General features: G+C 44.2%; 1 protein-coding gene across 4 annotated transcripts in view; it reads left to right on the plus strand.

Annotated features, from left to right (window-relative positions):
* Positions 1-21,513, plus strand: part of ITGAL (integrin subunit alpha L) — a 95,643-nt gene that overhangs the window by 37,386 nt on the left and 36,744 nt on the right. For all 4 annotated transcript variants that reach the window (XR_010085237.1, XR_010085238.1, XR_010085236.1 and 1 more), the window contains exons 8-16: positions 3,271-3,415; positions 7,201-7,351; positions 7,435-7,502; positions 8,521-8,644; positions 9,256-9,404; positions 11,423-11,560; positions 11,667-11,870; positions 12,444-12,565; positions 12,642-12,787. Coding sequence is in view for 1 of the 4 variants with exons in the window: in XM_063430947.1 (XP_063287017.1) it covers positions 3,271-3,415; positions 7,201-7,351; positions 7,435-7,502; positions 8,521-8,644; positions 9,256-9,404; positions 11,423-11,560; positions 11,667-11,870; positions 12,444-12,565; positions 12,642-12,787 (1,247 nt within the window). In the remaining 3 variants the exon portion in view is untranslated. The remainder of the gene's footprint in view (positions 1-3,270; positions 3,416-7,200; positions 7,352-7,434; positions 7,503-8,520; positions 8,645-9,255; positions 9,405-11,422; positions 11,561-11,666; positions 11,871-12,443; positions 12,566-12,641; positions 12,788-21,513) is intronic.

Consider the following 21,513-nt stretch of genomic DNA (forward strand, 5'->3'; position numbering starts at 1 on the left):
TTTTCTGCCGAACCCACCACTGCCCACCTGAAACCCCAAACCGCCCACTAGTTGGCGGTAGGGACCGGGTTGACTACCCATGGTCTAGATGGTCAGGAAGTTGAACGGGCATTGGTACGAACTCCGCCTGGGTTCGTGGAAATGCGAGGCCGAAAATAGTTCCAGGCGTTTGACGACCAGGTACCGCTGCCTGCGTTTGGGAGACAAAAAACAGGAAAAATAATCAAGCAAAGATGTTAAGCTGTTAATTTGTGGTTAACAGCCGGGGGAGGTCGGTGTTCGCTGGGGCACAGGAGATGAACAAGGGGGTATGGAAAACCGAACATAAGGGAATGAAGTCTGCTACAACTATAACCACTTCAATGAGTTAGAATGGCTTAACACTTAATGAAGGGACAGCACCAGGGGACTCCAGGCACTATAACCACTTCAATGAGATTAAAGAGTGTCCCTCTAAGGGTAAAAACAAGTGTTATTTGCTTATAATAAAAACAACGGCATTGTTGAACTCACCTTGCAGTGATGGCGGCAGGAAGCCTCACAATGATGAGATTTGATGAGATCTGAAGTAAAAAGGAGGGGGAAAAAAGCTAAAGAAATGAATAAATGCAGCAAACAGGTCAGAGTGGATTTGGGAATCGGTGGGGGGATAAAACAAGTTAAATAAATAACAACAAAATGAAATCTGATTAGCAATAATCATAGGAAAATAGCAAACCAAGTACATGGGGGTCTAATCTAAAGGAATTAAATATTTAATATCGCTGTTAATTAGTGAAGACGGAGGAAGTATAAGGAGCCTCTGTGTCTTGTAATAAAATCCCATTGCAGTCCTCTTCCAAGTCTATGCCGTATGAATGAAACACGTGTCTCACCCATGCCCGCTTGGTCTGTAATTAGAAGTGAAATTGTACAATAAAATAAAGGAAGTCGTTTTAAAATGGTTTGAAGACAAATAGCCTACGTGGGGGAGATTGTCCTTCTTATCACCTTGACGGATCCTTATTAAATATAAAAAACTATATCAAACAATGCCGAGGTAGAAAGGCTTAAACTAATGCATCATTTAGTAGTAATATTAAATGTGAATGATAGATCAGAATTGTAGATCATCAAAATCCCCAGATTTATAGCATTCGGGTTTCTGCATAGAATATAGTTTTCCCGGGCTGAGACCGTTATTAGTAAATGTTGGTTTTAAGTGAATTATGAGAAAAATAAGGTAATTGAGGGGTATTGGAGATGCCATAATACACCCCAACAGACTGAAGGTAGACCCTCTGGAAGCCTGACATTGTGTTATTTCCCATGATGTAGGATGATGTGAGCTTTCGATTTCCAGTTATTGCCGCCCACAGAAGGAGCGGAGGAGTTTCTCCTCATGTGAAATACATTTTAAGATAACTTTATCTGACTTTAACAAAACGGAAACCATAGAGTCTGCAGTATTTAGAAACTTCCTCATTCTCAGTTTTGTACCTAGTAACGGGCTCTAAGCTTGTCAACAAGCCCTTTTTTTGGTACAAATTAAGAAAAACACTTGTTGGTGGAATGGGTGTAAGAACCAGGTGGAAGGGGGGTGGGGACACCCCCACAATTTATAAAGAGATGCGAGGAGTAAGAGCCCCCTGTCATGAGGGTTTTACTAGATCATAGGGTTTAATGTCTAGGAAAGAAAAGAGAAACAAAAAGATTTGGTTATTCTATTTTATTATGAGACTTGTCCTCATTATATATCGTCCTGCCCATAGATTTAAGGGTGGATAGGGGAGATTGAATGGAGGAATGGCTGAGATTGAAAGGGGTAATGGCTGAGATTGAAAGGGGTAATGGCTGAGATTGAAAGGGGGTAATGGCTGAGATTGAAAGGGGGTAATGGCTGAGATTGAAAGGGGGTAATGGCTGAGATTGAAAGGGGTAATGGCTGAGATTGAAAGGGGGTAATGGCTGAGATTGAAAGGGGTAATGGCTGAGATTGAAAGGGGGTAATGGCTGAGATTGAAAGGGGTAATGGCTGAGATTGAAAGGGGGTAATGGCTGAGATTGAAAGGAGGTAATGGCTGAGATTGAAAGGGGTAATGGCTGAGATTGAAAGGGGTAATGGCTGAGATTGAAAGGGGGTAATGGCTGAGATTGAAAGGGGGTAATGGCTGAGATTGAAAGGGGGTAATGGCTGAGATTGAAAGGGGTAATGGCTGAGGTTGAAAGGGGGTAATGGCTGAGATTGAAAGGGGGTAATGGCTGAGATTGAAAGGGGGTAATGGCTGAGATTGAAAGGGGGTAATGGCTGAGATTGAAAGGGGGTAATGGCTGAGATTGAAAGGGGGTAATGGCTGAGATTGAAAGGGGGAATGGCTGAGATTGAAAGGGGGTAATGGCTGAGATTGAAAGGGGGTAATGGCTGAGATTGAAAGGGGGTAATGGCTGAGATTGAAAGGGGGTAATGGCTGAGATTGAAAGGGGGTAATGGCTGAGATTGAAAGGGGGTAATGGCTGAGATTGAAAGGGGGAATGGCTGAGATTGAAAGGGGGTAATGGCTGAGATTGAAAGGGGGTAATGGCTGAGATTGAAAGGGGGTAATGGCTGAGATTGAAAGGAGGTAATGGCTGAGATTGAAAGGGGGTAATGGCTGAGGTTGAATGGAGGAATGGCTGAGATTGAAAGGGGGTAATGGCTGAGATTGAAAGGGGTAATGGCTGAGATTGAAAGGGGGTAATGGCTGAGATTGAAAGGGGGTAATGGCAGAGATTGAAAGTGGGTAATGGCTGAGATTGAAAGGAGGAATTGGTGAGATTGAAAGGGGGTAATGGGTGAGGTTGAATGGAGGAATGGGTGAGAGAGTGAGGGTGATTGTTTAGTAATTTTTTTGAGATTTAGTAGGAGAGCTTCTGACAGGGATCTGTATTTTCTTTGCCTGGATGTATGGTAAGATCCAAAGCAGGTCCGGTGCAAGTGATAGGTGAGGTATAAGGGCAGAGGGGTCTGATCTGCGGTGGAGCTTCTGAATGGAGGATAGGTGAGGTGAAGTGTCAGAGGCAGATATGATTTGGGAAAAGCTGTAGTTGAGATATAGATGAATGGGGTTAGAACTGCCAAAGATGGAAACATATCTATTGTGCATTGAGCTGTGAAAGCTGGGTCAAGGGAAGAGATCCAGGAGGGATTCTCATTATGTCATTTAGTGTTCGGTCCCTTTAAATCACAGAATAACCGTTTAAACATCACCAGTCATGGCATCTCATAGAACAATATCCATTACTTTTTTCCAGAGAGCAAGTGTTCATTGAGAGCGCTGGCTCACGGCCAAATGCCAAGAAGGTTATCCTGATGTTGACGGACGGAGAAGTTACGGACAGTGACCACGGCGTTATAGAAAGTAGTGAAAGTATAAAGCTGTCACGATACATTATTGGGGTGAGTGCCTGACATTGTTTCTTATTACAATGATATTAAAAAATCAACTCATTACACAAGAATATAGATTTTCCCAAATTTTATTCTGGAGCAAATGAAGGGAAATACCCTCTTCTATTCTAGGGAGTAATGTGGGGACATTTGTAGAATAATCCAAGGATATTTTAGCAGAGGTGATTTAGATTATGGATGAGTTTAGCCATAAACTATAGTCTATGAGAACAGGAAAATATTAAATAGCTTGTCCTTTGGTGGGTCCCAGCTCAGGTCACACACAGGTTTTAGCTCACGTGTGCTGTTATAGAGAGAACCTGTTACATATCAGACTAATCTCACCCATAAGGACAGTTCAGGCTTGGTTAGATAATAAAGATCAGTTGGGTCATGGAGAAGATCAGTTAGCTCACAGAAAATACCAGATCACGGAGAAGGTCAGTTAAGTCATGGATAATATCAGTTAAATCACAGAGACCAGTTAGGTCATGGAGAACACCCGTAATGTGATGGACAAGATCAGTAAGGTAATCAAGATCAGTTGGATCATGGAGAAGGTTAATTAGATCATGGATTGCAGGATAAAACTTACCAGGAAAGGTTAAAGGATCTTAACATGTATAGCTTGGAGGAAAGACGAGACAGGGGGGATATGATAGAAACATTTAAATACATAAAGGGAATCAACAAAGTAAAGGAGGAGGCTATATTTAACCCCTTAAGGACGCGGGACGCTTCAGGACCGTCATCGGCATTTTCCCATTGCCGACCGACGACGGTCCAGAACCGTCCTAAATTTAAAATGTACTTACCCGATCGCCGTCGTTCCCCCGGCGGCGATCGGCGGTGCTCCCGTTGTGGGGAGACTGCCTGCAGCCCAGACAGTCTCCCCATGGCGAATTAGGACCCCTGTGGCCATGTGATCGCCCAACAGGGCGACCACATGGTCACAATAGGTGTCCTAGTGTCTGCCTGCAGGGGGACTGTCTGTGCTGACAGGCAGTCTCCCTGCTGCTGTAAAATCATTAAAAAAAATTAAAGTTAAAGTTAATAAAAAAAAAATATTATTATATATGTGTATATATATATATATGATATATAGACATATATTATACCTATATAATATATGTCTATATATCATATATATAATGTCATGCTAAGTGTATTTTTATATTAATATGTACATATATTAATATAAAAATACACTTATAATTAAATTACACACGTATATATATATAATATATATAATATATATAATAACTATATATATTGTATATATATATTATTATAAAATACAAATAATAAGTAAATTAAATTAAATTAAAAAAATTAAAAATAATAATAATTTTTTTAAAAAAAATTATATATCTATACGAAATTTTATTCTAACTGTATTTTGATATTAATATATATATATTTATATCAAAATACACTTAGAATGAAATTGTATATATATATCTATGTATATATAAATAAATAAAAAGAATACGAACTATTCATATGTCCATATACAAAATTACATAAATAATTATATAAATATACACGTAGACTTCAAATATATAAATATGCATATATATTTAAATTCTACGTGCGTATTTATGTAATATTTTTACATAATGAAGTTATTTTATTGATTGCAATTTAACCCCTTAAGGACCAAACTTCTGGAATAAAAGGGAATCATGACATGTCCCACATGTCATGTGTCCTTAAGGGGTTAAGGGACCTGCCTGCCAACCCAGGCCGAAAGTCCAGAGAATTTAATTTGCTATCACTGTATTTTACCCTGTAACGTTCTACGACACCCTAAAACCTGTACATGGGGGGTACTGTTTTACTCGGGAGACTTCGCTGAACACAAATATTAGTGATTCAAAACAGTAAAACATATCACAGCGATGATATTGTCAGTGAAAGTGACTTTTTTTGCATTTTTCACACACAAACAGCACTTTTACTGATGATATAATTGTTGTGATACATTTTCCAGTTTTGAAACACTAATATTTGTGTTCAGCAAAGTCTCCTGAGTATAACAGTACCCCCCATGTACAGGTTTTATAGCGTTTTTGAAAGTTACAGGGTCAAATATATGGGTCAAATATTTTTACATTGAAAATGGCCAGGTTGGTTACGTGCCTTTGAGAGCGTATGGTAGCCCAGGAATGAGAATTACCCCCATGATGGCATACCATTTGCAAAAGAAGACAACCCAAGGTATTGCAAATGGGGTATGTCCAGTCTTTTTTAGTAACCACTTAGTCACAAACACTGGCCAAAATTAGCGTTCAATTTAGTTTTTTACTTTTTTCACACACAAACAAATATGAACGCTAACTTTGGCCAGTTTTTGCGACTAACTGGCTACTAAAAAAGTCTGGACATACCCCATATTGAATACCCTGGGTTGTCTACTTTAAAAAAAATATGTACATGTGGGATGTTATTCAGAGATTTATGACAGATAATAGTGTTACAATGTCACTATTGATACATTTTAAAAATGTATGTTTTGAAACCGCAATATCCTACTTGTACTTATAGCCCTATAACATGCAAAAAAATAGCAAAAAGCATGTAAACACTGGGTATTTTTAAACTCAGGACAAAATTTTGAATCTATTTAGCAGTTTTTTTCATTCGCTTTTGTAGATGAGTAAAAGATTTTTCACATAAAAGTCAAAAAACATGTATTTTTTTCAATTTTTCATCATATTTTTTCATTTTTTAAAAATTAAATTACATGAGATTATATAATTAATGGTATGTAAAGAAAGCCCCCTTTGTCCTGAAAAAAACAATATATAATTTGTATGGGAACAGTAAATGAGAGAGCGGAAAATTACAGCTAAACACAAACACCACAAAAGTGTAAAAAGATGCCTGGTCGCAAATGTACAACATCGCAAAAACAGGCCGGTCCTTAAGGGGTTAAAAGAAGAAAAACTACCACAACAAGAGGACATAGTCTTAAATTAGAGGGACAAAGGTTTAAAAATAATATCAGGAAGTATTACTTTACTGAGAGGGTAGTGGATGCATGGAATAGCCTCCCAGCTGAAGTGGTACAGGTTAACACAGTAAAGGAGTTTAAGCATGCGTGGGATAGGCATAAGGCTATCCTAACTATAAGATAAGGCCAGGGACTAATGAAAGTATTTAGAAAACTGGGCAGACTAGATGGGCCGAATGGTTCTTATCTGCCGTCACATTCTATGTTTCTATGTTTCTATGGAGAAGACGAGTAAGGTTATAGAGAAGACGAGTAAGGTTATAGAGAAGGTAAGTAAGGTAATGGAAAAGATCATTAAGGTCATTGAGACATTCATGTAGATCTCAGAGACAATCTTTTCCATGATCTAACTGATCTTCTCCGTGAACTAACTTTCCTCCATGATCTCACTGAGATTCTCCATGACTATATTGATCATAGAGAAAATCACTTAGGTCAAGGGGAAGATTGGTAAGGTCATGGAGAAGATTGGTAAGGTCATGGAGAAGATTGGTAAGGTCATGGAGAAGATTGGTAAGGTCATGGAGAAGATTGGTAAGGTCATGGAGAAGATTGGTAAGGTCATGGAGAAGATTGGTAAGGTCATGGAGAAGATTGGTAAGGTCATGGAGAAGATTGGTAAGGTCATGGAGAAGATTTGTTAGAGGATATGGTTCTCTGCGTGTTGTTGCATCTCACCTGGGTTTAGACATCTGTTTGTCCTGTGTAGTGTCCGGGTTTCATCCTTTCTGTACCTCTCACTGTAACTAATGATTGTCTCCTGTTCTACATCTTACAGATAGGCAAGAACTTCAACAATGAAGAATCCAAAAAATATTTACATTTACTGGCCTCTAAACCAACTGAAAATTACACAAGAGTTCTGGATGATGTTTCTAAACTGAAAGACGTCTTTTCTGAAATTGAGCGGAAAATTGTCTCAGTTGAGGGTCAGTGGCCAGTTTTACTGGACTTGATGTGATGGCTCCCATTTGTTAAAAATCTCGCCGTAATGCTTTGTTATTCTTATCAGGTGTAACGAGCAGTTCAAATTTCCCCAGAGAGTTTTCATCAGCCGGTCTTAGTGCAGATATGCTGCAGGTAAGATGCTGTTTATTCTAGCTATTGGGCCCTGAAATTACCAGCTACAAATGGCACTCCAAAATATCATTGCCCCCGTGCCAAAAGATATATTGAGTGTCTCCCACAGACTATAAAGAGATATGATTACAGCCCAAAGTAGAGAGAGGCTAATATTGTTCACCATCATGTAATCATGCTTTTCAGAAGGTTATCAGATGACGTACTGTCAGTGTGTCTTCAGATACAACCCTAGGAGCCAGCAGTGTTATGTGCTGCAATGGGGCAGGGCTTCTGATATTGGCTGCTACCCAGAGGGTAGCACTGTGCTGATTGTACAATGAGTTACAGACTGAAGCTGCGAGGGGTCAGGCCACGTTACAACCTGACCATCCTCTCTAGTGCATAAGTCCCCTGTGATCAGCAACTGTGCCCTCCGCTCTCCTCCCTCTGCCCAGCTCTGCCCTCCTCCCTCTGCCCAGCTCTGCCCTCCTCCTTTTGCTTTCCACCCTCTGCCCAGCTCTGCCCTCCTCCCTCTGCCCTCCTCCCTCTGCCCAGCTCTGCCCTCCTCTCTCTGCCCAGCTCTGCCCTCCTCCTTTTGCTTTCCACCCTCTGCCCAGCTCTGCCTTCCTCCCTCTGCCCAGCTCTGCCCTCCTCCCTCTGCCCAGGAAGGGGATTTAAACCCAATTGTCCTCTTGCCCATTGCCCTGTCGTGGTTTCATGCCTATGGTTATCCGAGAGTGTGTTCCTGATCTTGATTTTCTGGTATTTGACTTACCATACAGCTGCATTAACACTCAGTGCTGTGAGACAACGCTGAATTAAAAAAAATATTCTTTGCAATCACCTGTGGTGGCAAGTAACTCTGAAGCCTGGCTAATGGTTAATAGGTCTCCCATTAGGAATTTAAATTTTGAGCCCTGGATATAAATACATAACCAACACTGAAAGGGTAAAGATCACAAACCGTGTTATGAAGGTTATTCTGACAACGATTGCTGGTTTATTAATGCACTGTTTGCCATCCATTTCATTACAGGGTACCCTGGTTCTGGGAGACCCCGGTATCTATGAATGGTCTGGGGGGATCCTGGAGACCTTCCATGGTCAGGACACACTGATAAACACCTCCATGGGGCAGGAAAGGCACTTCTCGTACCTGGGTGAGAAACCAAGAGGGCTGTATGAGAGTCCACAAGACTGTACGGAAAGACTGTGTGAGAGGCCAGGGGTCTGTGCGAGAGATGATGAGACTGTAGGAGAGGCCAGGGGTCTGTGTGAGAGGCCAGGGGTCTGTGCGAGAGATGATGAGACTGTAGGAGAGGCCAGGGGTCTGTGTGAGAGGGCAGGGGTCTGTGCGAGAGGCCAGGAGTCTGTGTGAGAGTCCACAAGACTGTAGGAGAGGCCAGGCAACTGTGCAAAATGCCAGGTGAGGACTGTGCGAGAGGTCAGAGGTCTGTGTGAGAGACACAAGCCTGTATAATACAAAGCTGTGGCATTTCATGGAGATTAGAAACAAACTTCACACCTGATACTGGTCTTAGTGAAATGCGTTGCACCAAGCTGGTATAGAACAATGATTCCCAGTCCAGATTTCCCAGTTCTGTACCAATGAGGATACTGACCACACCTGGACAGCATTCAGGACTGGTTTGGGATTCAGATTGGTCCCAATCTGGAGACCATGGCTATTACAGGAAATGTACTATAATTTACATTCACTTCAAAGAACTGGTAGACTAAGTTCTACAAACCTGTATGTAACTGTCTATAGGTTACTCCGTGAGACTGATTTACTCCCCAGAGGGACTGTTCTGTGTATCAGGAGCACCGAGGTACAATTACACTGGACAGGTGATACTACTGAAAAAGAACATGGCCACAACAGGATGGGAAGAAATAAAGAGACTGCATGGAGAGCAGGTAGGAGATTACTGTAACAGTGAGAGACTGCATGGAGAGCAGGTAGGAGATTACTGTAACAGTGAGTGAGTATCGGAGATCACGACTATTAACATTTTTTACAAAGCAAATGTAGCGGAGAGTAGTAGTAGCAGGGCTTCTTCTCTGCGTGTTACTCCAATAGCTATTCAGGAACAAGCTGGTAACTTCAAGACAGCAGGCATAAATACAAGATAATCCACGAATATCCCATCACCCTTCCCAATAACTGGACAACACTCAGTATTTGGAGCAGAACTGATCCTTTAATGGCCAGGCTAGCCTTTTATGCAGGTTTTGCCCAAAAGGTTACCACCCAGGTGGACCTTGTGGGGCACCGATAAAAATATACATCAACCAGTAAAAACAAAGTTAAGTTACAAGACACCCCCACACACTGTATACAATCCCTCCCCTCTGCTCAGGAGATAATTGAGTTAATTACTGTATCAACTCAATTATCCCAAAACAGAAAAATCACACTTATCTGAAAACACCCCAAAAACATCTCCTACATTTACAATTCCAACATCCCCTGATAGCCCCGATAATATTACAGTGTTACTTGTATCTTCATGTAACCAACAGGGCAAGTAACTGAAATATAGTAACAAATATGGTGGCTGGAAAGCCCTTAGCAAAAGGAAGGTACTGTGGCGAAGCCCATTCCGCTACAGGAAACCAACTTGTTATTCTGAAATTGTCTTGCGATCTATGAAATAAAATCTTAGACTTTTCTAAAATCTATCATTACCTCAAATACTGTCCAACTTCACGCAAGTAAAAATGGAAAAAAATTTAAGACCCAGAACTGAAAACTGAAAAGAGGATCTATGGATAAAGAGGTCACTGCCCCACATCTCCCTCTCACTGTCCCACCACTCCCTCACGCTGCCACTACACTTCCCCTCAATGCCCCACCACTCCCTCACACTGCCCACCACTCCCTCACACAACCCCACCACTTTCTCACACAGCCCCACCACTCCCTCACACTGCCTCTCACTGACCCTCTCTCCCCTCTAACTGCCCCACCACCCCCTCACACTTCCCCACCACCCCATCTCACAATCACCGACCACCCCTTGCTGTTAACCACAAATTGCTCATTAGTGTAAGTGTTTCCCCTGTGTGGCCGCCATTCGTAAAACCGAACACACGTGCTCCAAGAATTGGTGGCTATTTTGTCTCCCAAACACAGGCAGCGGTACATGGTTACCAACAGCGTGGAACTGTAGCTCGGATACGCAACCCCGCGTACCCCTGGTAGACTTGTACCGCTGCCCATCTAACTTCCCGAACAGTTATGAGAACAGCGTTCGAGAGGCATGAACTACCGAACAGGGGAGCATTCGCTCCCTAACAGCAAGGGGGAGCATTCGTTGGTGTTCATGTGAAAACCCCCATAAGATGACTGGTCGTTGCCTTGTTTTCTATGGAACTGTTTTGGGGCATCACCTCGTGGCCGACCGGTCAAAACTTAATTCGAATGGCGATCCCGAACAACCGAAGAGCTCTGAGGGCTATTTTTTACAAAATGGGCGCTCAGACTCAAGCTATTCGGTGATGGGAAATTGTAATATTGTGTATGTTTTCCTGTATCTGAGAGATAATTGAGATATAGTTTTCTCACTCAATTATCTCTCAGAAACAGAAGATCCTGGGAGGAAATCCCTTGTAATGTTGATGTGGCCAAAATAAACTTCCAGAACTTTGTGTCGTCTAGTATCTGGGGAGGAAAAGTGTCTTGGATTATTCTACGGCTTCTTTCAGCTTTGAGGAAGGAATAGCAGAGATACCTATGCTCGGTATCGGAGCTCCGCTACACTTACCTTACTCACACGCCTATTAGAGGCGCATACACTATTTATGCATTGCAGTCAATTTATATAAAATGAATTATTCTGTAAATACATTTTTAGTTTATTATGTAAAGGTTACAATTAACATTAATTAATATAGATATTACCTGGAATTAATTCAGTTTTGATCTCTTGCAGTTTGGCTCGTACTTTGGAGCAGAGATTGCCGTTTCTGACTTTAATAATGAAAGCCCACCACAATTGGTTCTGATATCTGCTCCTCACCATGTGGAGAAGCGCTGGGGTGGTCAGGTCTCTGTGTGTCTGTTTAGAAAGGTGAGTGTTCACAATGTACATGTATTGAGCTATTACCTGCAATTAGACAAGTGCGTGGTTGCTTACTATGTATTTAGATTTTGGACACCATCTGTGTTTAACGTAGGGAGATCTCTCTTGCACTGCCACACTTCGTGGAGAGTCTGGACACCCATTTGCACAGTTTGGAGCTGCAGTCACATTCCTTAGCGACCTTGATGGAGATGGCATTCAAGAGGTGGCTGTGGGAGCTCCATATGAGATGGATGGGACTGGAGCTCTATATATATTTAAAGGAGAGGAAACAGGGGTGCAAACAATGTACAGCCAGGTAAGGGATGGAATGGAGGAGAAGAACAAGTGATGCCAAAAAATGGAAGGATAGGAGATGGGATGAGGCTGGAGAGGCGGAGGGAATGTAGGCTAATCGAGGATGATGGGATGGGTAGGAGAGGTCGAGAGAATGTAGAGTAATGTAGGCTATTGGGATGGACAAGAAGGTAAGGAGAAGGGAATCTGATGGGATCGCCAGGAGAAGTGGATAGGATGTAGGATAATGTAGGCTGATGAGAGGGAGAGACGGATGGAACGTAGGGTAATGGAAGCTGTTGGGATGGGCAGAAGAGGTTAATGAGACGTAGGGTACTGAAAGCTGCTGGGATGGGCAGGAGAGGTGGATGGGACATAGGGTAATGGAAGCTGGTGGGATTAGCAGGAGAGGTGGATGGGACACAGGGTAATGGAACCTGGTGGGATGGGCAGGAGAGGTGGGTGGGTACACAGGGTAATGGCACCTGATAGGATGGGCAGGAGAGGTGGATGGGAAATGGAAGCTGGTGGGTTTGGCAGGAGACGTAAGGAGATCCACTTTGCAATACCGGGTCTATGTTCTGTTCTTCCTCAGCGTCTGTTGGGAACACGGCCGATGCAGAGTTTTGGTCTCTCTGTGCATGGTGTCCTGGATATGACCAGTGACGGCCTGACAGATCTTGTTGTGGGATCCTTAGGTCAAGTTGGAATGCACAGGTAAGAAACCTTCCTTTATGTTGTGTCACAGTCGGTCTTCTTAATAAAGAAACCTAACACGCTCTCCATCCTCCAGGTCTTATCCTGTAATACATGTCACTGCAAACATGACATTCAAGCCACCAGAAATTCCCATCCCGAAATTTGAGGTATCCAGCTGTGAAAGTGCACTGTTAGCACAAACATGTGTGCACTCCAGAATTCTGACACGTTCATATACAGGTACAACAGTGTGCTAATAAAACATGGATCAGCAGCAAAGCTTACTAGCATGCAGAACTCCCCAAACCCCCTCCTCTCTGCCTTAGGTATCGCCTCCCACAGCTAATACTCTAATACCCAGGTACCCGCTCCCAAAGCTAATACTCTAATATCCAGGTACCAGCTCCCATAGCTAATGCTCTAATACCCAGGTACCACCTCCCACAGCTAATACTCTAATATCCAGGTACCCGCTCCCACAGCTAATACTCTAATACCCAGGTACCAGCTCCCACAGATAATACTCTAATATCCAGGTACCAGCTCCCACAGCTAATACTCTAATATCCAGGTACCACCTCCCACAGCTAGTACTCTAATACCCAGGTACCCGTTCCCACAGCTAATACTCTAATACCCAGGTACCACCTCCCACAGCTAATACTCTAATATCCAGGTATCCGCTCCCACAGCTAATACTCTAATACCCAGGTACCACCTCCCACAGCTAATACTCTAATATCCAGGTATCCGCTCCCACAGCTAATACTCTAATATCCAGGTACCACCTCCCACAGCTAATACTCTAATATCCAGGTATCCGCTCCCACAGCTAATACTCTAATATCCAGGTACCACCTCCCACAGCTAATACTCTAATACCCAGGTATCCGCTCCCACAGCTAATACTCTAATATCCAGGTACCACCTCCCACAGCTAATACTCTAATATCCAGGTATCCGCTCCCACAGCTAATACTCTAATATCCAGGTACCAGCATCCCAATGCTAATATTCTAATATCCAGGTACCCGCTCCCACTGCTAATACTCTAATATCCAGGTACCACCTCCCACAGCTAGTACTCTAATATCCAGGTACCACCTCCCACAGTTAATGCTCTAATATCCAGGTACCAGCTCCCACAGCTAATACTCTAATATCCAGGTACCACCTCCCACAGCTAGTACTCTAATATCCAGGTACCCACTCCCACAGCTAATACTCTAATATCCAGGTACCATCTCCCACAGCTAGTACTCTAATACCCAGGTATCCGCTTCCACAGCTAATACTCTAATATCCAGGTACCACCTCCCACAGCTAGTACTCTAATACCCAGGTACCAGCTCCCACAGCTAATACTCTAATATCCAGGTACCACCTCCCACAGCTAGTACTCTAATACCCAGGTATCCGCTTCCACAGCTAATACCCTAATATCCAGGTACCACCTCCCACAGCTAATACTCTTATACCCAGGTACCCGCTCCCACAGCTAATACTCTAATATCCAGGTACCCGCTACCACAGCTAATACTCTAATATCCAGGTACCCGCTCCCACAGCTAGTACTCTAATATCCAGGTACCACCTCCCACAGCTAATACTCTTATACCCAGGTACCCGCTTCCACAGCTAATACTCTAATATCCAGGTACCCGCTACCACAGCTAATACTCTAATATCCAGGTACCAGCTCCCACAGCTAATACTCTAATATCCAGGTACCACCTCCCACAGCTAGTACTCTAATACCCAGGTACCACCTCCCACAGCTAATACTCTAATATCCAGGCACCACCTCCCACAGCTAATATTCTTATACCCAGGTACCCGCTCCCACAGCTAATACTCTTATTCCCAGGTACCCGCTCCCACAGCTAATACTCTAATATCCAGGTATCCGCTTCCACAGCTAATACTCTAATATCCAGGTACCACCTCCCACAGCTAATACTCTAATACCCAGGTACCAGCTCCCACAGTTAGTACTCTACTATCCAGGTACCCGCTCCCACAGCTAATACTCTAATATCCAGGTATCCGCTTCCACAGCTAATACTCTAATATCCAGGTACCACCTCCCACAGCTAATACTCTAATACCCAGGTACCCGCTCCCACAGCTAATACTCCAATACCCAGGTACCAGTTCCCACAGCTAGTACTCTACTATCCAGGTACCACCTCCCACTGTTAATACTCTAATATCCAGGTACCACCTCCCACAGCTAGTACTCTAATATCAAGGTACCACCTCCCACAGTTAATGCTCTAATATCCAGGTACCAGCTCCCACAGCTAATACTCTAATATCCAGGTACCACCTCCCACAGCTAGTACTCTAATATCCAGGTACCCACTCCTACAGCTAATACTCTAATATCCAGGTACCACCTCCCACAGCTAGTACTCTAATATCCAGGTACCCACTCCTACAGCTAATACTCTAATATCCAGGTACCACCTCCCACAGCTAGTACTCTAATACCCAGGTATCCGCTTCCACAGCTAATACTCTAATATCCAGGTACCACCTCCCACAGCTAGTACTCTAATACCCAGGTACCAGCTCCCACAGCTAATACTCTAATATCCAGGTACCACCTCCCACAGCTAGTACTCTAATACCCAGGTATCCGCTTCCACAGCTAATACTCTAATATCCAGGTACCACCTCCCACAGCTAATACTCTTATACCCAGGTACCCGCTCCCACAGCTAATACTCTAATATCCAGGTACCCGCTCCCACAGCTAATACTCTAATATCCAGGTACCACCTCCCACAGCTAGTACTCTAATACCCAGGTACCACCTCCCACAGCTAATACTCTAATATCCAGGTACCCGCTTCCACAGCTAATACTCTTATACCCAGGTACCCGCTTCCACAGCTAATACTCTTATACCCAGGTACCCGCTTCCACAGCTAATACTCTAATATCCAGGTACCACCTCCCACAGCTAATACTCTAATATCCAGTTACCAGCTCCCACAGCTAATACTCTAATATCCAGGTACCACCTCCCACAGCTAATACTCTAATACCCAGGTATCCGCTTCCACAGCTAATACTCTAATACCCAGGTATCCGCTTCCACAGCTAATACTCTAATATCCAGGTATCCGCTTCCACAGCTAATACTCTAATATCCAGGTACCACCTCCCACAGCTAATACTCTAATACCCAGGTACCAGCTCCCACAGTTTGTACTCTGCTATCCAGGTACCCGCTCCCACAGCTAATACTCCAATACCCAGGTACCAGCTCCCACAGCTAGTACTCTACTATCCAGGTACCACCTCCCACTGTTAATACTCTAATATCCAGGTACCACCTCCCACAGCTAGTACTCTAATATCAAGGTACCACCTCCCACAGTTAATGCTCTAATATCCAGGTACCAGCTCCCACAGCTGATACTCTAATATCCAGGTACCACCTCCCACAGCTAGTACTCTAATATCCAGGTACCCACTCCTACAGCTAATACTCTAATATCCAGGTACCACCTTCCACAGCTAGTACTCTAATATCCAGGTACCCACTCCTACAGCTAATACTCTAATATCCAGGTACCACCTCCCACAGCTAGTACTCTAATACCCAGGTATCCGCTTCCACAGCTAATACTCTAATATCCAGGTACCACCTCCCACAGCTAGTACTCTAATACCCAGGTACCAGCTCCCACAGCTAATACTCTAATACCCAGGTACCAGCTTCCACAGCTAATACTCTAATACCCAGGTACCACCTCCCACAGCTAGTACTCTAATACCCAGGTATCCGCTTCCACAGCTAATACTCTAATATCCAGGTACCACCTCCCACAGCTAATACTCTTATACCCAGGTACCCGCTCCCACAGCTAATACTCTAATATCCAGGTACCCGCTCCCACAGCTAATACTCTAATATCCAGGTACCCGCTCCCACAGCTAATACTCTTATACCCAGGTACCCGCTCCCACAGCTAATACTCTAATATCCAGGTACCACCTCCCACAGCTAGTACTCTAATACCCAGGTACCACCTCCCACAGCTAATACTCTAATATCCAGGTACCCGCTTCCACAGATAATACTCTTATACCCAGGTACCCGCTTCCACAGCTAATACTCTAATATCCAGGTACCACCTCCCACAGCTAATACTCTAATATCCAGGTACCACCTCCCACAGCTAATACTCTAATATCCAGTTACCAGCTCCCACAGCTAATACTCTAATATCCAGGTACCACCTCCCACAGCTAATACTCTAATACCCAGGTATCCGCTTCCACAGCTAATACTCTAATACCCAGGTATCCGCTTCCACAGCTAATACTCTAATATCCAGGTACCACCTCCCACAGCTAATACTCTAATACCCAGGTACCAGCTCCCACAGTTTGTACTCTACTATCCAGGTACCCGCTCCCACAGCTAATACTCCAATACCCAGGTACCAGCTCCCACAGCTAGTACTCTACTATCCAGGTACCACCTCCCACTGTTAATACTCTAATATCCAGGTACCACCTCCCACAGCTAGTACTCTAATATCAAGGTACCACCTCCCACAGTTAATGCTCTAATATCCAGGTACCAGCTCCCACAGCTAATACTCTAATATCCAGGTACCACCTCCCACAGCTAGTACTCTACTATCCAGGTACCACCTCCCACTGTTAATACTCTAATATCCAGGTACCACCTCCCACAGCTAGTACTCTAATATCAAGGTACCACCTCCCACAGTTAATGCTCTAATATCCAGGTACCAGCTCCCACAGCTAATACTCTAATATCCAGGTACCACCTCCCACAGCTAGTACTCTAATATCCAGGTACCCACTCCTACAGCTAATACTCTAATATCCAGGTACCACCTTCCACAGCTAGTACTCTAATATCCAGGTACCCACTCCTACAGCTAATACTCTAATATCCAGGTACCACCTCCCACAGCTAGTACTCTAATACCCAGGTATCCGCTTCCACAGCTAATACTCTAATATCCAGGTACCACCTCCCACAGCTAGTACTCTAATACCCAGGTACCAGCTCCCACAGCTAATACTCTAATACCCAGGTACCAGCTTCCACAGCTAATACTCTAATACCCAGGTACCACCTCCCACAGCTAGTACTCTAATACCCAGGTATCCGCTTCCACAGCTAATACTCTAATATCCAGGTACCACCTCCCACAGCTAATACTCTTATACCCAGGTACCCGCTCCCACAGCTAATACTCTAATATCCAGGTACCCGCTCCCACAGCTAATACTCTAATATCCAGGTACCCGCTCCCACAGCTAATACTCTTATACCCAGGTACCCGCTCCCACAGCTAATACTCTAATATCCAGGTACCACCTCCCACAGCTAGTACTCTAATACCCAGGTACCACCTCCCACAGCTAATACTCTAATATCCAGGTACCCGCTTCCACAGCTAATACTCTTATACCCAGGTACCCGCTTCCACAGCTAATACTCTAATATCCAGGTACCACCTCCCACAGCTAATACTCTAATATCCAGGTACCACCTCCCACAGCTAATACTCTAATATCCAGTTACCAGCTCCCACAGCTAATACTCTAATATCCAGGTACCACCTCCCACAGCTAATACTCTAATACCCAGGTATCCGCTTCCACAGCTAATACTCTAATACCCAGGTATCCGCTTCCACAGCTAATACTCTAATATCCAGGTATCCGCTTCCACAGCTAATACTCTAATATCCAGGTACCACCTCCCACAGCTAATACTCTAATACCCAGGTACCAGCTCCCACAGTTTGTACTCTACTATCCAGGTACCCGCTCCCACAGCTAATACTCCAATACCCAGGTACCAGCTCCCACAGCTAGTACTCTACTATCCAGGTACCACCTCCCACTGTTAATACTCTAATATCCAGGTACCACCTCCCACAGCTAGTACTCTAATATCAAGGTACCACCTCCCACAGTTAATGCTCTAATATCCAGGTACCAGCTCCCACAGCTAATACTCTAATATCCAGGTACCACCTCCCACAGCTAGTACTCTAATATCCAGGTACCCACTCCTACAGCTAATACTCTAATATCCAGGTACCACCTTCCACAGCTAGTACTCTAATATCCAGGTACCCACTCCTACAGCTAATACTCTAATATCCAGGTACCACCTCCCACAGCTAGTACTCTAATACCCAGGTATCCGCTTCCACAGCTAATACTCTAATATCCAGGTACCACCTCCCACAGCTAGTACTCTAATACCCAGGTACCACCTCCCACAGCTAGTACTCTAATACCCAGGTATCCGCTTCCACAGCTAATACTCTAATATCCAGGTACCACCTCCCACAGCTAATACTCTTATACCCAGGTACCCGCTCCCACAGCTAATACTCTAATATCCAGGTACCCGCTCCCACAGCTAATACTCTAATATCCAGGTACCCGCTCCCACAGCTAATACTCTTATACCCAGGTACCCGCTCCCACAGCTAATACTCTAATATCCAGGTACCACCTCCCACAGCTAGTACTCTAATACCCAGGTACCACCTCCCACAGCTAATACTCTAATATCCAGGTACCCGCTTCCACAGCTAATACTCTTATACCCAGGTACCCGCTTCCACAGCTAATACTCTAATATCCAGGTACCACCTCCCACAGCTAATACTCTAATATCCAGGTACCACCTCCCACAGCTAATACTCTAATATCCAGTTACCACCTCCCACAGCTAATACTCTAATATCCAGGTACCACCTCCCACAGCTAATACTCTAATATCCAGGTATCCGCTTCCACAGCTAATACTCTAATATCCAGGTACCACCTCCCACAGCTAATACTCTAATATCCAGGTACCACCTCCCACAGCTAGTACTCTAATACCCAGGTATCCGCTCCCACAGCTAGTACTCTAATACCCACGTACACGCTCCCACAGCTAATACTCTAATATCCAGGTACCACCTCCCACAGCTAATACTCTAATATCCAGGTACCACCTCCCACAGTTAGTACTCTACTATCCTTGTACCCACTCCCACAGCTAATACTCAAATACCCAGGTACTCGCTCCCACAGCTAATACTCTAATATCCAGGTACCACCTCCCACAGCTAATACTCTAATATCCAGGTACCACCTCCCACAGCTAATGCTCTAATACCCAGGTACCCGCTCCCACAGCTAATACTCTAATATCCAGGTTCCACCTCCCACTGCTAATACTCTAATATCCAGGTACCACCCCCCACAGCTAATACTCTAATACCCAGGTACCACCTCCCACAGCTAGTACTCTAATATCAAGGTACCACCTCCCACAGTTAATGCTCTAATATCCAGGTACCAGCTCCCACAGCTAATACTCTAATATCCAGGTACCACCTCCCACAGCTAGTACTCTAATATCCAGGTACCCACTCCTACAGCTAATACTCTAATATCCAGGTACCACCTTCCACAGCTAGTACTCTAATATCCAGGTACCACCTCCCACAGCTAGTACTCTAATACCCAGGTATCCGCTTCCACAGCTAATACTCTAATATCCAGGTACCACCTCCCACAGCTAGTACTCTAATACCCAGGTACCACCTCCCACAGCTAGTACTCTAATACCCAGGTATCCGCTTCCACAGCTAATACTCTAATATCCAGGTACCACCTCCCACAGCTAATACTCTTATACCCAGGTACCCGCTCCCACAGCTAATACTCTAATATCCAGGTACCCGCTCCCACAGCTAATACTCTAATATCCAGGTACCCGCTCCCACAGCTAATACTCTTATACCCAGGTACCCGCTCCCACAGCTAATACTCTAATATCCAGGTACCACCTCCCACAGCTAGTACTCTAATACCCAGGTACCACCTCCCACAGCTAATACTCTAATATCCAGGTACCCGCTTCCACAGCTAATACTCTTATACCCAGGTACCCGCTTCCACAGCTAATACTCTAATATCCAGGTACCACCTCCCACAGCTAATACTCTAATATCCAGGTACCACCTCCCACAGCTAATACTCTAATATCCAGTTACCACCTCCCACAGCTAATACTCTAATATCCAGGTACCACCTCCCACAGCTAATACTCTAATATCCAGGTATCCGCTTCCACAGCTAATACTCTAATATCCAGGTACCACCTCCCACAGCTAATACTCTAATATCCAGGTACCACCTCCCACAGCTAGTACTCTAATACCCAGGTATCCGCTCCCACAGCTAGTACTCTAATACCCACGTACACGCTCCCACAGCTAATACTCTAATATCCAGGTACCACCTCCCACAGCTAATACTCTAATATCCAGGTACCACCTCCCACAGTTAGTACTCTACTATCCTTGTACCCACTCCCACAGCTAATACTCGAATACCCAGGTACTCGCTCCCACAGCTAATACTCTAATATCCAGGTACCACCTCCCACAGCTAATACTCTAATATCCAGGTACCACCTCCCACAGCTAATGCTCTAATACCCAGGTACCCGCTCCCACAGCTAATACTCTAATATCCAGGTTCCACCTCCCACTGCTAATACTCTAATATCCAGGTACCACCCCCCACAGCTAATACTCTAATACCCAGGTACCCGCTCCCACAGCTAATACTCTAATATCCAGGTACCACCTCCCACAGCTAATACTCTAATATCCAAGTACCACCTCCCACAGCTAATACTCTAATACCCAGGTACCCGCTCCCACAGCTAATACTCTAATACCCAGGTACCACCTCCCACAGCTAATACTCTAATATCCAGGTATTAGCATTTACAGATAACATAATGTAATCCATATTTGGTGGAGAATCACGGAATCTGTCTGTTATAAGGTCACTGGATCTGTCTGTGTTACAGGGTCACTGGATCTGTCTGTTATAAGGTCACTGGATCTGTCTGTGTTATTAGGGTCACTGGATCTGTCTGTTAT

This window comes from Pelobates fuscus, chromosome 8, assembly GCF_036172605.1.
Source record: "Pelobates fuscus isolate aPelFus1 chromosome 8, aPelFus1.pri, whole genome shotgun sequence".
Classification (NCBI taxonomy): domain Eukaryota; kingdom Metazoa; phylum Chordata; class Amphibia; order Anura; family Pelobatidae; genus Pelobates; species Pelobates fuscus.